The sequence below is a fragment of the Tursiops truncatus genome, chromosome 5 (genome assembly GCF_011762595.2).
Source record: "Tursiops truncatus isolate mTurTru1 chromosome 5, mTurTru1.mat.Y, whole genome shotgun sequence".
In the NCBI taxonomy this organism is placed as follows: domain Eukaryota; kingdom Metazoa; phylum Chordata; class Mammalia; order Artiodactyla; family Delphinidae; genus Tursiops; species Tursiops truncatus.
The window spans coordinates 111,889,782-111,908,474 of NC_047038.1; the positions used below are offsets into that span (position 1 = coordinate 111,889,782).

General features: G+C 38.7%; 1 protein-coding gene across 2 annotated transcripts in view; it reads left to right on the forward strand.

Moving 5' to 3' along the window:
• TTC29 (tetratricopeptide repeat domain 29) overlaps positions 1–18,693 on the forward strand; it is a 261,762-nt gene that overhangs the window by 36,812 nt on the left and 206,257 nt on the right. For both annotated transcript variants that reach the window (XM_033857319.2, XM_073805519.1), the window contains exons 5-6: positions 3,800–4,023; positions 8,949–9,134. In XM_033857319.2, the coding sequence (XP_033713210.1) occupies positions 3,800–4,023; positions 8,949–9,134 (410 nt within the window). The remainder of the gene's footprint in view (positions 1–3,799; positions 4,024–8,948; positions 9,135–18,693) is intronic.

Below are 18,693 nucleotides of genomic sequence, written 5' to 3' on the forward strand. Positions count from 1 at the left end.
TTTGGGTACCATCTGGGTGTCCCCTTCAGTCTCCTCAAACTCAAGTTATCTGAACCCAGACTTATTATCTTTCCCCAAACCTGTTCATTCTTTTGTGTTCCCCTCTTTAGCAAATTACCAAATACCCACTCGCGACTCCTGTTGTCACCCTAGCTCTTCTCTTTCCATCAACCCCAACATCCCATCAGTCACCAAGTAATCGGTATTTTTATCTCCTAAATATGTATTGAATCCACCTACTTCTACTTATCCCCCTGCCTTACTTCAGTTCAGCCCCCGTGTCCTGTCCTTTGCGTGAACACCAGAGTCTCCCGTTTCTTCTCCCTGCTCCCGCTTCTGTTCTCTTGGATCTGGTGTGAATTTCAGAGTCAACAAGCTCAAGCATGCTAAATTGAAAGTCTTTGTTTTTTTATGACTTAATTTTAATTCCTGGCCCTAAGCCTTGATCCTCCCTAGTGTAAAATTCCAATCTCATCCCTCTTAGGTAAAGTCAGTCCAATTCAGTGATTTGTCAGGTTCTTCAGATTCTAACACTTCCCCTCACCCTGTTTTCCCATGTAGAGGCAACACAGCATGGGTGCAGGGTAGAGGGAAATAGGGTTACTAGGTTTTGCAAATAAAAATACAACATACACTTCAATTTGAGTTTCAAAAAAAACAAAGTTTTTTGGTGTAAGTATTCCCATGCAATATTTGGGGCATACTAATAATACTAAGAAAAAATCATACGTGGTTTATGTGATATTCAAATTTAACTGGGTATCCTGCCCAGTTTTATCTGGCAAACTTCGGAGTGGGAGTTTGTCAGCATTTACTCCCTGATCTTAATCTAGGACCTTGTGATAGACATTGAACTTGCCTCCCTGGTATCCATTTCTCCCTCTTTGCTAACATAACTCCAGTTTCATTTGGGGGCAGCAGTGTGCCCCCAAACAGGCAGGATATTTGTTTTTCTAGTCTCCTGCAGCCAGGGATGGCCAAGTGACACAGTTCTCACCCATGGAACCAAAGTGGAACTCCAACAGAAGTTGCAGGAATGCTTTTGTTTTCCCCAATAATGGAGAAAGACACAGCTGATGCCACCGAACTCTTGCCTTTCTTCTTGCCTTGAAGGTGGACATGATGTCTGGAGCTGGGGCAGCCCTCCAGTGACCAGTGAGGGGAAGGATAAAATAATCCCAGAGGCATGAGCCTTGAACTTGCCAGGCCATGGAACCAAGGCCAGCAGCTGCCTACCCTTAGGTGTCTTGTGCTGTGAGAAATAGAAACCTCTAGTTTTGAAGGCACTGTGAGCTGAGTTTTCTCTTCCTTGGAGTTGAATGCATTCCTCACCTATGGGATGCTGTCCAGGGGTCCGTCACTGATGTACTCTATTCATACTTTTCTGTCAGCTCTGGAAATATGCTGACCTGACTCTTTCAGTAGCTCCCCAGTGCTTCTTATCCGCAGAGTTACAGCTGTGTCCCCCTTCCGTCCCCAGTGGGCAGCGCATCGACAGCCTTTTAGCACACATCCCCTTGCTGTGGCCAGCGACATTGTGGCAAACATACCAACCCTCTCTTCCCATTAACTCTTATGTCACACACTCGGAGCCCGCTAGACAATTACGGTGTTGGGCCCGTACCATTCAGAGGCTATGGGACATTGTACGGGCTGGTTCCAATCCTCTTCTGCTGAGAAAGTCTCTGCATTGACTTTTGCTGCCTTTCCATGCCCTTGTGTAGGGGCAGGGGGGTGGGGGGAGAGGAAAGAGGACCTGGCCCTTCTGAACATCTCACTGTTTCCTTCTCCACACTCTCAGCTAAAGGGCAGAAACAAAAATCTGTGATAGCTCCTGTCCTCTCCACTTCAAATATTTTTGGTCATCATTTTGACAAGATGGTGGTTTTTGACTTTTTGGCCTGGGACTGCAGTTTCCTTACTCTCTTTGGGAACTAGTTCTATAACAACAGGTGGCTTGTACTGGCCACCAGGTGCAGGAGGAGGAGGGTTGCAGTTCAGCTGGGACATTCCTTCCATATGATTTTTCTAAAAGACAATCTCTTTGACTCATTTCCCTGACCCAAACCCTTCTACGGCTCTATCCCACTCTTAGCTTGGAGTCCAAACTTCTTACCATGGCTTTGAGGTGTCCATGATCTGGGTCTTTCCCCCCCTTTTTTTTTCACTTCCCTCTCCCCACTCCCTTTCTCACTGTAAGTATTTTGTTCTAGACCTAAGCTGATCCCCTGAGTAAAAAATTATTGGCGATGGGAGCTGGGCATTTTTGTTGCATTTGTTTTTTAAACTCTGTAGGGTGAGTCTATTGCAGGACTTAATGTTTCTCAGAGCATCTTCACATACATAATTTTGCTTGGTTCTTAGAAGAATCCTGTGATGTATGTAGGGCATAGATTAATACAGATTAATATACACATTTCACAGATGAGAAGAAATGAAGTCCAGAGAGGTTAGAAAGAGCTGACCTCAACCTTGGGTGTTCTAATTCCAGACTGTCTCCACTCCACACTGAAATGCTTATTGATAGTAGTAGCACATCAAGTCAGTTCTAAATATTTAATTGTCTCCTATTTAAAAAAATGTAAAATAATTAGTATAAAGGTATATCATTAGGCCTCTTGCTTAGTGTAATAATAGCCACCACAGAGCTGTTATTCCATAACCCTGTTTTATTTCCTATATAGCAATTTTCATCGTCTGAAATTATTTATGATTTGTTTGCTTAATTGTTGGTTGTGTTCTCCCACTAGAATATACACTTCACAAGGGCATTGAGTCTATTTGGTCTAGAACAATGCCTGGCACTTAGCAGGAAACTCAGTAGCTATTTGTTGGATAAATAAATGGGCTATTCAATTGTCATTTCATCTCCTTGTGTATGATTTATTATTGTTAGAAGTGAAATAGTACATAACAAATCATTAAGTTAGTCCTAACTGAAAATAATTTTTAAAATATATTTAGCAAGATATTTCAATAAACATTTTCTGCGTAAATGAATTAATGAATGAATGAACCTCCATAATATACAGTGAAACCACTTAATAGAGCTTTGTTTTGATATTCGACAACACATTTAAATTTTGCTTGCCTTACTGGTTTTTTGTTTTGTTTTGGTGGGTGGCTAACGTATTAAGTATTTTTGGATACTGTCAGTTGCTATGGTCTGAATGTTGTGTTCCCTAAAATTCATGTACTGAAATCCTAATCCCCAAAGCTGTAGGTCACTGGGGCTTTTAGAAGGTGATTAGGTCAGGAGGGTGGGGCGCTCATGAATGGGATTAGTGCTCTTATAAAAAAGGTTCCAGATTATTCCCTAGCTCCTTATACTATGTGAGGATATGACTAGAAAATGCCGGCTGTGAACCAGGAAGAGGGCCCTCAGCAGAAGGCGACCTTCCTGGAGCCTTGATCTTGGACTTCCAGCCTGCAGAACTCTGAGCAATAAATTTCAGTTGTTTATAAGCTACTCAGTCAGGGGTATTTTGTTCTATCAGCCCAAACAGACTAAAACATCAGTCAGCTAGCTTATTTGTCCTTATCAAAGGGAGCTCAGCTCTGGAACTGATATATTTATAATGTAATTTCACTAAAATTACTGTATTTAGATAGTTCCTGGCATCTTTCATTAAACTGAAGTTGTTCAGTTATAAGTGTTTGAGGTCAAGATTGTTTTCAGCGCTTCCACTGAGGGAAAAAAATGCAGTGTGATTCAACTTTTAATTATTATAAAGATCAAAACACTGCACAGATTTAAAGGATTAAAATAACGTGTTCAGTGTTCTGTTCTTATTCCCAGTTACCGGAACTCGTACAAGAAGAACATCTGTGTGGACATGCTGCGAGATGGTTATCATAAGTCTTTTAGTGAGCTCTTTGCTCTGATGGAAAAGTGGGATGCCCTGAGGGAGGCTGCAAAAGTAAGGTCCCTCTTCTGGCTGCAGAGACCCCTGGAAGAGCAGCCTGACAAGCTGGATCACTTCTACTACTACCTGACCAGGGCCGAAGCAGCTGAAAGGAAAGGTGAGTGGATGGATTTGGGGAAGCAGCACTGCAGAAGGCAGAACAGTGAGCACCTGAGGGAAGGTTCCAAATTGTTTCAAGTATGAATTTAAAACATTGAGACACCTTAGCACAATTCAACCTAGTCAGCTAAGCATCTAAATGGAATAAATGGTAGAGAACGCTGAATCACAAGGCTGGCCAGACACACAGCCATCCTGGTGTTGTCACTCTAAGCCAGGGAAGACAATGAATAGCACCTAATAACATCTCCAGGCCTTTCCAATGTATTAAAATCTTTGGTATCATTAATTATACATCTTTCCATAGTTTTTTTTTTTTTATGTATAATCTGATTATTGACTTTCACTGAGGAGACACTTTCAGAGTACTATAACTTGACAGTTATACTTATTTTCTAGTATTTGTATAATGTAATTTAAAGATTTTATCCATAAGTTCTATAGATTTCTATCAGAGAATTTTTATTAGTGAATAGTGAGGAGACATAAAAAGCCTGCAATTTACAATTACGAATAAAATTGTTAATTTTATATTTTCCATCACATCATCTCTAATAAATTCCTTTTTTTTTTTTTTGGTATCCTGAAATTTTCCAGAAAGTCTATATGCTTCCAGTATTGAAGAAAATATTTTAATCTCTACTATAATTATACCAATATTGTCATAAGTATTTCTTATTTACATATTCATAATTGGTCATTTTGTATAATCAAAGAAAGGAAATCCAAAAAGTTGGCATATAAATTTGGTGTTTTCACCAAACAAATCCTTTTGTTCAACTTTTTGTGTGAAAACACCATAGGACTCAAAAAGAGAAGCTCAGGCCACAACATGACAATGTCTGTACTTCATTTCAGGCCTTTCTATGGGAAAATAGAGTATTAGACAATGTTTTGTTAGCCAGTGCTGCAATGTGGAAAATTGATAGGGACATAGAAACAGCATCAGAGGGGTAGCAGAAGTCTTTTACCCTCTATAGTGGAGTCAATATACATATTTCCTATCTGGTTGTGATCTGACTTACAAATATGAGATATACAAAAGTCCTAACAACACCACATGTGAACTAGAGTGTGTGTGTGTGTGTGTGTGTAGACAAGAGGTGATTATTTGATTATTTGTATAATGAAAATTATTTAACTGCAGAACTGACTTTAAAAATAGAGTCCTTTGGTGAATTTTAAAGTGTGATTTACATATAATTTCTCAAGAAATTAACTGTTTAAAATGCTATTGTAAGAAAACCTACATTCTAGTGTCAGCCCCAAACTCTGAAATGATATTTTTACTGAAAATAGAATTGATGCAGATAAAATTTGCTCACAGTCATTTTCTAAGGTGAATTAATCACATTCACTAAATGTTTTAAATAGAAGCATTCATTTTAGTAGCATAATACGAGCCAAACACATCACTAGTCATAAAGTGTCATAAATATGAGAAACTTGTCGTAAAGCATTTTGTAATTGTAAAGAAACTAAATGCTGAATAATCTGAAGGTAGAAAACTTTTAATTTGTAATCTTTTATTAAAGAAAAGTAAATATACATATAAAGTAAAATGATTCTCCAATTCCAAATATTTTAAAAGTCCAAACTTTACAATAGCCAATGTCTTATACACATGGTACAGGTAATGAAATATTTTCTTTACTGAGTGGTTTATCATATATTCATGGTAACTGAGGTTACATTTGTTAAATGGAACAAAATTACCTCTTGCTCAGGACAACTCTTCTGTAAGGTAATCGACTTCAAAAGGCAGTGGCTTTTGCCTGGTTAAAATACAGAAAGTTAAAATTATTGCAAAAAAGTATTATTGGAAATACTTCAGTTGAAGGACATGTAAATATTTGTATGCTCTTTTTTAAAAATGTGTATAATTTTTTCACATTTAACACATGAACTTCATAGGAGAAAAATTGTGATTGAGTTAATAAGCATGTCCCAGAAAATGGTGTAGGGGATATGCACAGAAACTCTTATTAACTTGAATTAATTTTAAATCTTAAAACCCATACACACACACACACACACACACACACACACACACACACACACACACACACACTTAATCTAGAATACAGAGATCTCTTAATAGTGCCTTGAAGATTTCACCCCATATGGTTGTGGAATCTGAGACAATTATCTTGAAGCAGCATATCTCTGAGTATTCTCATTGCTTTTCACTGGAAAGACCATCACTCTAGGGTCACAGTGAAGTCCATGTAATCAAAGCTGTGGCACTAACAATAGTCATCTCAGGTCAATTCTGTCCCTTGAGACTTGGCAGAGCAGGAACCTAGAGTTATTTAAATTACTTTTCAAAATAGCACTTTCTGTTTTATAGCAAAGAAGTGTTTAAAGTAAGGCAGTCATTTCTTTTTGGATTATTTTCTATTTGTTAAAGTGTTTCTTTGTCCCTGATAGCATTTCTTATATTTCCCATTGTTGTGAATCATCTCTGTACCATCTGTAACATTATGATTAGGGCCTTGTGCCCCTTGGGACTGGGGAAGAGATGGCAATAATGGTAATGGGTAGCCAAATCAATAGATAATTCAAACATGATTTACACTTGACTTTAAATTATTGTTAAGGGTTAAGCAGCAATTTTCTTTTCTAATAACATTTATTTAAGATACCCAAAGTATGTTCTACTCAAGCAGAGTCCCACAGGATGTTTATACAGTTTATGTAAAGCAAAAGTAATTGTCTGGTGAAATAAGTTTGAGAAACAACCAGGTGAATTAACATATATATTAAGCAGTTTGGTTTATTGCAGGACTTATCAGAGCCTTTAACATGCTCATGTATATTGTGTGGTTCACTGAAAGAGGGAAATTAGCAAGAGCATTTTCCAAATTTATTTCATCATGAGATCTCCTTTTTAGGTAGCATAATGAATATTGGTCTCAATAATAAATCAACAATAAAATTGATTTTCATCTTATAAATATACCTGCTGACAATTCAGGAAAGTGTTCCGCAAGCAAGGAGAAAAGACTGCTTAGAATGTAAAGGGTACAGACCATATATTTGGATTATTCAAAGATTCAAAACTTGATATAGTCCTTTATACTTAATACTCTGAAAAACATTCAATTTTTCCATAGAAAAATAGCTTAGCTGACAAGTAGTCTTTAAGTATGTAATCTAAATAGCTTATATAACTCATTCTAAACAGAACCAAAAACTTCGTTTATGAAATGTTGGAAATGTTTTTCTATTAAGGTTTAATTACTGAAAAAAGGAAAAATTATTTCAGGATTACATATATTTTTAAAAATCTCTTCATGTAACTTTTTAAAATGGAAGATATGAAATGTTTTATTTACAGGTTTTAAAAAAACAGCAACCCTCTAATCATTAAATATGAGAAAGAATATAAAATGTTACAAAACATATTTTAGTGCTCTATTCATATTAGGCAGAAGGTTCAGAATGGAAAGATAAAGCATAGGAGAAGTCAGTTCCGAAATGAGAGTATTCGTTTTAAGTAAATAGCTCAGGGTACCCTCTACTTTTCACCTAGGCTATTGCCTGTTGTGAATACCTTAAAAAGCAGAATGGTCTCCAGAATCCCCAGTGCCTTCAAAAATGGGAGATAGGGAGAACAGTTTTTAACTTTAATTTTTAGGTCTAAAACTTATTTTGAGATAAATCTTCATTTCCTATGGAATTATGAAGCAATGTCTGTTAGAACATGACATAGGTTTTAGAAATTTCTTTGGAAACATTGGAGTGACTTATGTACAGTTTTTGAAAGTTAATTTTTGTGGTAATCAGCCTAATGTCATTTTTTCTGAGCCTTTTGATTTTAATCTTATAGGAGTATCAGTGGGCAATATACAAATGCTTTTCATAATTGTAATTCTTTCAGGAGTATATAGGTTGACTCTTCAATTAATATCAGTTAATTCCAATAGATAATTATTGTTGTTAAAAATCCTTGGAAGGGTAATCCAGAGGCTACCACACATTTACTACTGTGCTTTAAGCACAAATGCAAAGAAACATAAAGGTAATGAATTTGTTCATATCCACCAATAGAATGAAATTTACGAGGGTGAGGCACAATTTAACACAATTTTTGTTTAAGTTTATGACTGATTGCAGTGGAGTTTATAAGACTGATTCACAGTTTATTAATATACTTTTTTGTGTACAAATAGGTCAGATGCCACTTTAGGAAAATAAAGGGGGGTTTTAATAAACTGACAACTAATAAACTAGTAACTGAGTGAGAAGGATGACTAATATTAATGCATTTTCAGCAGAAAAAAATACTCATAGAGAAGATAAGCATAGAAATCCACTTTTTCTTAACATTGTTGGTAACTTACATTGTCAGAAACAGCACTAGAAAGTGTAAGGAGGTTATGTGGTCATTGTGATCATCATTTCTTCTATCTATAAGCTGCATGCTTGCCTTTTCTTCTGGGTGAAAATACCTTGCTATTTTCAGATTCCATCTGCCTTCTTCATTCATCTTTTAGCCATGGTTAAGAAACATTGCTTTCTCTGGAATCTCTAAATAATTTTCATATCTTCAATGGGAAAATACTTGCTGATACCACATACTCATTTCTTCCAAAAGAACTGAGCACATTGCTGGTAGATATCATTCTGGTTTTTTGTGTTATATAAAGACTCCTGTTTCAACCAAAGAGTATGTCAATTTCTAACAGGGTCTAAGCTCTCCGAAAGAATTCTGTTGTTTTTCTCATGTGCACATCCTTTAATTAATGTAATTATTTAAATAGTTAAAACATTAATTTTTGCATTTCCATTTTTTAAATGGTTAATCATGCTTTTAAGGAAAAATAGAAGATAAATGTCACTATATTCGTTTGTCATTTGAAGGGATGTACCTTGAGACATCTTTCTAATGCATTTTATGATGTTTTTCTCTCTTTGAAGAATACTTTGAAGAGGTCTATAATAACTTGTATGCTCTGGCCTGTTACTTCAATAATTCTGAAGACAAGTGGGTAAGGAACCACTTCTATGAACGATGTTTTCAGATTGCTCAACTCATCAAAATTGACGGTGGGAAGAAGGAAGCCGAGGCGCATGCACACATGGGGCTGCTCTTCGAGGAGGATGGTGAGTAGCCATTTGTCAGGCTGCTGCGGGGGCTTTGAAGCATCCCAAGTCCAGGCAACCAGAAAGCACATGGGGGTAGAGAAAAAGACCCGAGGCTGAGTAGAAGAATGTGAGTTACTGGGATTAAAAAGCAAAAGGGGGCTTCCCTGGTGGCAGTGGTTGAGAGTCCGCCTGCCGATGCAGGGGACATGGGTTCGTGCCCCGGTCCGGGAAGATCCCACATGCCGCGGAGCGGGTGGGCCCGTGAGCCATGACCGCTGAGCCTGCGCGTCTGGAGCCTGTGCTCCGCAACGGGAGAGGCCACAACAGTGAGAGGCCCGCGTACCGCAGGGAAAAAAAAAAAAAAAAAAGAATAGCAAAGGAGTGAAACTTTGGACTCACCCTCCATATTGCTACAGTCATACCTCTGCTGAGTGCTCAGCCTAGAGTTCCCAGAAGCGTCATCACAGAAGGAAAGCATCTTCCTCCAGGCCTCCACACACATCCTTCGTCCACATATGTGCTGCATTGTTTTGAAATGCTTTTCCTTTCTTACAGACCTGCTTGTTCATTTTAACTTGATTTCTCATGTATGAAAATGGGAAAAAGGAAGGGCACACTTTGTGATTTTCCTAGCATCCCAAGTCCCATATATATAACCTATATAACTCGGGTACCACCCTGTTGTGATTTTTTAATAATTTCTGAAGGAAATGTTCCTTTAAAAATAATGTCATTCTTAATAATGTTATCTTAAGACAAGCCAAAGTCTGAAAGGACAACAAAAATTCATTAGAAACATATTTTATTTGGTGGTTTAATAAGGATTGCAAACAGAAAGTTAAGAATTAAATTTATTTATGGAAGGATAGTGGGTAGATAGTATGCAAATAAAATATGTGAGAAGATGAAAATATTTGCTCAGAAATAATTCTGTTTCTTCCCTCAGAACACTGTCTCGTTTTCCACAAGAGTTTTGACTTTGGCAAAAGAGTTAAATTAGAAAATATTTATTATCTTGTGGCTAGAACTGCATAGGGCTTTGAGAAGGGAGCGGAAAAGGTTTTTGTGCTTCAGGAAATTGCACTTTGTAATCTACAGCACGGTCGATGCTGGAACGTGGCTGATAGTCAGGGGCTCTCTTGAGTGATAAGTATGGGGAAGAACAGAACAATTCAAAGAAGTGAGAGATCGTACAAACTAGATCCAAGGAAGGCACGATGGAGTCAGAAGGGACTGGTGGGGGATCTGGATGATGGGTGGACTTTAGGCGGGTAAAGAAACAGGAATATATTCTGTAAGAGGGAACTACATACGAAAGCATAATTAGAGAAACTGATAAGAGGAGCAACCTGGTTAAAATGGAAAGTATATTTCTGAGCAGTGATGGGAACTGAGTATGGAAAGGCAAACTAGGAACATGCCAGCGTTCAGAGTTTGGGCTGAACCAAACTCTATAGAGTTTGCGCTATACCTTCAGGCCAAGGAAAGGAGTGTGATGGAAGTCTGGCTGTGATACACCCTGTGGGAAGAGGAATAAGAGAAAGGAGGGATGGTTAGGAAGCTGCCCCACTAATTCAACCCTGAAGAACCAATCCAAAAATATTTAAGAGAATGTGTTTAAGTGTATCCATGGCAGTCCAATTTATGATATCTCAAAACAGGGGATTAGCAGCATTAAGCAACACCCATGCAACAGAGTTCTGTGCAGTCATGAAATTACAAACTAGAGCCAAATTCATTCATTCAACAAATATTTGTTTAGAACCTAGTACCTGGGGATAAAACAGTAAACAAGACAGACAAAATCTTTGCCCTCCTGGCACTAACATTCTACCGGGAAAAACAGGCCTTAACCACTCATAGCTATATAACATATGAAGCACTGGTATGTGCTGTGATGACAAATAAAACAAGGCAAAGGGATAGATAGTGGTTGCTACTTTACATAAGGTGTTCACCTTTTAGAAGGTGAGGCATGAATAAAGTGAGGGAGTAAGCCTTATGACAATCTGGAGGAAGAGGTTTTTAGAGAGAGGACATGGGAAGTGCAAAGGCCCTGAGGCAAGTGCATGCTGAGCACTGTCTGGAGCCCAGTGAGGAAGGTTGGGGGTAGACGGAAAGGAGCTAAGTTTAGACCAGGAGGCTTGGGATCACACTGGGGCTTGTAGGACAAGCTGAGGACTTTGGATTTTATTCTAAATTGTATAGGAAATCTCAAATGTATATTGATTTGAGAAAATGCTCATGATACGTTAAATAGAAAACAAGATTCAAAACACAATGTAAAATATCATTATATTTGGTATGTATCATATACCAATGTGTTAACAGCGCTTGTTTTTGAATGTGGAACCGTAGGTGATTATAGAATTGTGTACTGAAGGGTTATTACTTACTATAATTGAGAGGTTACCTGTTCAAACTCTTAGCCTATTGTTAAAAGTAGAGTTCAGTGTTTCAATTTGTAAAAATGGAATAAATTCTTGCTTAAGTAAAATTCAAAGTAAAACCTTTGCTTAAGCTTTTTAAAATTATTATTCTCATTTAATCAGTGATGTAAATACTTTTTTAAGCTTTTAGAAATTATTAACTTCATTTTGAATGATGAGGATACTGGGGCACAAAGAAATTAAGCTGGTTAGTGGCGGGGCTAGTGTTAAGTCAGCTGGATTCAGAGCCTGTGCTAGCAGCCATTACTCTATGCAGACCAAGAATTGCTTTACTTTCATGATGTGCTAGTGATGAAAATTCCTGAAAATTATACACTAAAGTATAGTTTAGCACTTTTTTGTTCTCTACTCTAGGAACATCCCTCAGTTGAAAAGAATAAGAGTTGTTTTCAGTCTTATTTTGTTTTTATAATTGGAAGCATCAAATTCTCCAATTATGAGAAATCAAATAATGGAACTGTCAGTTACTGGCTCCAAAAAAAGAAGTCACAAAATAAATATGAAATAATATATGAAAATGAGGGCTGAAGACGCCAGGGCTACATTGATGAAAATTTAAGAGTGGCCTCATTGAGGTTCAGATAGCTATTATAAACATATTCTGAATTTTCCTATAAATTTTATTTCTGACTTTTAAATTTGGTTTGATTTTTTGAAAATTTATTGCAATAAAAAAATGTGTAACAGAATTTACCATCTTAACTATGTGTAAGTGTACAGTTCAGTAGTTTTAAGTATAATCGCCCTATTCTGCAACTGGTCTCCAGAACTTTTTCATCAGCAAAACTGGCACTCAATACTCGTTAAACTACAACTCCTGATTTCTCTCGCCTTCTGATTTTTTAAAATCTGTGAATGTATTTCTATTGGAGGATTTATTCATTGCTTCCTTTACTTATTTATTTATTCATTCATCTTTCCATTCACTCATTCAACAAATACTGGAGCACTTACTAATGGCTACTAATACGATTAGTAACCATGGCACTGTATCATTTTAGTAGCTGAGAGTGAGGATGAGTTTGGGAAATGTGATCAGGGTGGGGCTGCTGTGATATTATCTTCACGGGTCAGTGGCTTACTCACAGTTAGATGCCCCACCCCATAGCACGATAAAATGCACCCAAATTCCATAATACGTAGAAAGTTTTGGCTATAAACCTATTTTTAAGTTCGATTGTGTTATTTTGTTTTGCAACCACTTTTTGAAAGATCTAAACTATTTTTCTATGGCCTTAATCAGTTCATTGGCCACAAGAACCAATGGATATTATTGGTATTATTTGATGGATAAAATGTATTATTTGATGGATAAAATGACAGAGTTGATGCTGATGGCAATTCTAGAGATTAACTTTGAGTATCTGATATACTTAGCCATGGTGAAAATTATCTGTGCAGCTTTTGTAATCTGGGGTAGAATTTTTATGAGGAGGGTAAACTAGGACTACTTAAACTATGTGGCTAGAGTGCAGTGAGGGCTCACCTGAATATGGGGGTCCCCCTGAGGTGATGATGGTGTAGCTTCCGCATACCTGATCTGATTGGTCCAGACAAGCCCCACATATGGAGGCCCTGCAGCAACAGCTAGGCGGTAGCTGTGCTCAGGGGCAGGTGGCATCCTCCTGGTTCCAGAGGTGCCCATTCAGATTAAAAAAGCAGGATACCAGCCGGCAGATGGCAAAGGGCAGGTTGTCAAGGCCCAGCAAAGCAGCTGTAGGCCAGGGCATGGCTCCAGCACCCTCAGGGAACTAGAGAGCAAATGAACATGAGCAGAAACCATGTCACAGGGCTGGGCACCTGGGTGCAGTCAGGGCCAATGTTCAGCCCACAAGCACACGTGGGACCAGAGTCTCCTGGCCAGAGTTGAGCACAAGCTCTAGTTCCCACTGCTGCTGAAGATGGTGCTCTAGTATGCAATGGCCTGGCTTCTATTGGCGCAAGGGCTGGCAGTCCCATTCTTCAGGTGAAATATCTGCTGGGGTAGCAGGTGTGGAGTAGTTGTGGTCTGACAAATACTTGTAGCACATCAGTGGCTGTATCTTCTTTCAGAATTGTCACCTATTTGGAAGGACAAATGGACAAGCGTGGTATTCACACCACATCTGTGTAGCATTGGAGAAAGCTCTCAGACCCTGGACCTCAAAGAAATGTGCACATACATTCTAGAGCAGCACACAGAGGTCTAGCAGGGCCAGTGTCAGAGCCTGGGAGAGAGAGGGTTTTTCAAGAGCCATGACTAGGGAAGCACCAACTTCCCCCCGGGTATGATCTGCGGCCAAGGCAACAATAATAAGATGATGTGTCAGAACCTTAACTTCAATCCTCCCTTGCCAGGTCAGTATTTAGTGGTTGGGTCAGGGGACTAGGGTCCAAGCCTCGCAGTTGCAGCTTTATTGGTGGGGAGCAAACCAGTGGCAGGGTTGATCAATTGGCATTCACAGTTGAGCAAGCACCAACACCTTTCACCTTCTCCCCTTCCATTGACTTAGGATCTGAGTCCAAGCCTCACCTTTGACCAGATTAATGAACTTAGCACTGAGACTGGCTGGTTTCCACGGAGCCTTGTAGGAGGCAAGTCTGTTTTCAGCAGGGGCTAGCCTAGAGGATTAGTATCGGTCAGGGTAGCCCTTGATTTCTGTCTAGCTTTTTGTTATGTTCCTTCTCCCCCAGTTCAAAGAGGGGTGGCTTCTATGTAGCATCTCTCACTCTGTCAGCAATCCATTCCATTTCAACCCACGTGGGCTTGGGGTCTACACCTCGCATCCTGAGAGACCGGGAGGATGATTAGAAGTAGATGTTGGGTGACAACGACGGGTGCTGATCATGTTCACTGAGAACAGGCAGGGGAAGGCCATTGTAGGTACAGCTTGGAAAGTGCACATCTTCCAGTTCTGCAGGCCTTCATCTGCGATTTTAGCATAGGGATTGAGTAAAGGCTAACCCAGATCTATAACATTGACCCCAAATTCTCCTAATGACCGGGAACTTCTGAAGAAGAGCTATCCTGGTTGGCTTGCTCAGTTCAGGGCCTAGAATTGATTGTTGACAGTCAGTTCTTTGGACACATTCTAGATGGTGTATCCCAGTGTGATTTGCCAGGGGCTGGAAGGAATGAGGAGAAGAGCAGTGTTGTGAATATACAGTGGAATGGTCCCCCTCTCCCCTGATGCATCCAGTAGTGAAAGGCAGCTACAGCAACAGATTTGTGGAGGAATCCACCACTGTAAGGGACCATCTACCTTACAATCTTGATCTCATGGAAAGGAGTAGAATTTGGAAGTCCACTTATCCTGTCTTGCTCAGTCCTTCCCTAACACATGCTCCACCCATTTTTAGTGGTCATGGGGAAGATGCCCCCTTTCATTTTTTTTTGCATGAATTTTATGAGGGGCAGTAGTTCAGCTTTCCTCTCAGCGAAGTATTCACCATGTATTAGGCCATTCCTTCCCATATCACACAAACACACAAAAAGGAATTCTATCACTGAGAGTCTTAACCCCATAGGGTTCCCACTGCCAAGGATTTCTCAAGGCTAGTTCCTGCTAATGGCCACTAACCAGCCATCCTGAAGGCTGACCACAACAACATCACTAGCAGACTCTTCCCACTCCCATCTTGGTCTTTGATCTATTTCCAGTCCCCTGACTTGCTTCCAGAAGGCCATGTTATTGGCCTGGAGAGATGCCCAGTTTGCTGAGACAACTGCCATGCTAACAAAGTAATGGGTCAGCAGCACTCACAGCAGGCCTGCTGGAGCAGTGCTGCTCTGAGAAAACTCAGAGAGACAGGAGCTGAGCAGGTGTGCTGGTCTCCCATTGCCCTTTCATTGGATGTTCTATGTTTAGGGGAGTATTTTCTGATTGGGGCCAGACACAATAGCAACATGACATGGCAGAGCCTTGACACACGCTCTATCCTGCCAGCCCAGCATTCATCTTTTGAGGTAGGATCAACCAGCCCCTCTGGGGGAGGGCACAAAGGGGAGGGGCAGGGGATAAGGTCTCTGCCTTGTGGTTGCAGTCATAGGATATGGCACACAAATAGCAAGACTTGCCACATAGGCATTCATAATTTGGGGAGCCCCAACCTCTCCCCTGTCAGGAGAGAAGAACTCTAGGGTCTAAGTCTAGGGTCTAGGTCAGAATTAATTGTCCTAAAAGCACTGAGCCTAACTGGTTTCCTTGGAATTTTGCTAGAGTCCATCTCCTTTTCTAGGAAACTGGCCTGCAGGGTATCAGTCCTGGACAAGTTAACCCTTACTGCTTAAATCTAGAAGTTCTGAATAAGGAGTGATGTTAACATACAGAGACCAGGGTCAGATTATGACCACAGAGTGCTGTCTTTTAAGAACTAGGACAAAGATAGAACCGTGAGCAAGACTAAAAGTGTCAAAACGAGCTCTACCACCAAAGACTAGCTATTTTAAAGAACGGAATAAAATAGAAGAGAAGCAGTCAGTAAAAGGAAGAGAAGATCCAATCTCAGTCCTAGAAGAATGCCTGCTAGACACTGGTACTGAGTGAGTGCTGTTCTTACCAACTGGAGGTAGAAGTGGAGGATTCTACTAGCTCCACCTAGCCAGCGAGCAGAGCCTAGGGCAGACTGTCTACTCTGCTTGCCTTTAAATACCTGGACTAAAAAGACCGCTCTTTTTAGTCTTTTAAAGGGATGTAGAAAATACAAGGAAAACAAAACATTAATCTGAAGAACAAACCTGTAAATGTGATCATTTTAGAAAAATTCTTAATGTCTTCAGAAAGATACAAGTAGGAGGCAGAAAGGCTTAAGGATAGAACCAAATGAGATGACAGTGAGCTCCAGATGAAATAAGGAAGGCTTTTTAAGAAAAGTGTTGGTAAAATTAAAATGCAGAGCAGAAAAAGGGCAGGATTGGCCCAATGGAATATTGAATCAGTGATGTTGAGGACAAGCTCAAAACATTTTCCCAAAATGCAAGTGAAAGACTAAGAAGTGAAAACAATGACATTATCAGTATGGAAGTTTCTGAGGTAGAGTAGATGATAACCAAAATGAAAGTCATAACCAAAGACGTTTTAAGAAAGCTTTCTTGACCCTAAAAAGATATGAATATTCAGATTGAAATAGCTCTTTATGCTCCAGTCAAAACTATAAGGAAAAATCCATTGCTAGATAATTCTCGGGAATTTTTTGAATGACTCAGATTAAGACAGACTCCCACCTGCATCCAAAGAAAAAGCACAGATTGCCTTCATTGGAACAAAAATTAGATAAGACTCACTTTTTTCTTCTTTGCTACAATAAGTGCCAAAAAAAAAAAAATGTAGAGTCCAGGAGGTTTGAGGGTAAAGAGAGTGGAATGCTATAAACTTGAGAACTGATAGTATGCTACAGAAGTAAGTTCTGTCCCATAAGAAGCAATGGGAAGGTATTCTTACTTATGTACTTCAGAAAGTACACTGTGAATGTAGTTTCCGTGTATGCTGTATTCTATCTACAACCCAACAAGAGATAAATCAAAATTAAAAATTTTAAGAAGAGGGAAGTCCTAATATCAAAGAACTGACAGTATACACTGGAACTGATTAAATGTTAAGTCTACAAAAAATGTCAATAATTTTGGAAGTAGAAGATACAAAGTATAAAAACTAAGTGTGATTTAAATTTTTCTCTTTATGATTTTCCAAACATTTTATCATAATGTTAATTACTTCTGTATCTTATTTTAAAATTACATTATATGAGAAACATTTAAAAATAAACGATGAAAAAAGTAGAAACTCGAGGCAAATATATATTTCAGTCTTAGATGAGAAAGACCTTCGAAACGTGAAAACAATGGAACAAAGCACAAAGAAAAATGATGGGCTTTATAGGAGAGGTAATTATAATCTTCTCACTGCTCCAAGTTCAGAACCAATTCAGAAGAAACATGGGAATCAGACAGATCATAATAGCTAAGGCTAGTTAGGGAACAGAGCTTATATCTGTTCAAATCAAACTCTATTATCTCACAGAATTCATCATAACCACCTAGTTACTGAAAGACTGGTCATGTTCAGACTCTTCTACAGGTTCTAAGCCTGTGCCTGTGAACTTCAGCATGGAGCTTGAGAGCAGAGTCCAGAGAGAATGGAAGTTCAGGATTTCACCAGTCAGATACATTGTTTTTCCTCCTCTGTGGTGAGAAGTGAAGAGGGAAAGAGAGAGGAGGTCCCCTCATGGAAACACGAGGCTAGTGGTACAGCGTTCCCACTATCAGAAACAAACACTGAGAGAGTTGACATGTACTTAAAGAAAAAATTATTTATTAAAGACCTCATATAATTAAAGATAAACTAAAATTGGGAATTATTGGAAACAAATATAACTGGTTAGCATCATTATTATATAAAGGACATTTACAAATTGGTAAGAAAAAACACTAACACACCAGTAGAAGAAATTAAACTGGGTAATAAACATTAAAATAAAAGCCAACATTGACAATAAAAAGCACAAATTAAAGCACTAAAGAAATGCTACTTTTCCCCTGTAATTTTCTAACAAGCATTTATTGTACTTCTACTATGTGCAAGATACTGGGATAAGTGCTGGAAGTATATGGCTGAAAAAGATATTTGTGGCCCCTTGATTCAGAGGCTTACATTTTAGTGGAAGAGGCAAGTCAATACTCTAGAATTACAGTAATCTGAGAGAGTCGACTGATAGGATAGGTACAGAATGTTTAAATGTTTACATGTGCAGGGATAAATGTTGTCTATTTACTTATTAAAGATAGCATTTAATGCTGTGAAATTTTAAAAATTTAAGCAGGTTTTTCACATTGCTGGTGATAGGATCAATTAGCCTGACATTTCTAGCAAACAATTTAGGATTACATATCTAGGAAAAAATCAGATATGAAGACAAAAATTTATGTGAAGACATATTATATCTTTATACATGTATTATTGGTAATAATAAAAATAAATGGAAACAATACAAATGCCCTACATTAGGGTAATAATCAATGGTGCTAGTTACACATGATAAACTCTTATCCAGCTAGTCAAAATGCTGTTTTCCATTGACTATAATGATAAGAGCTACCACTTATTGAGTGCTATGTGCCAGCCACTATAAAAGTGCTAATTCTGGCCAAT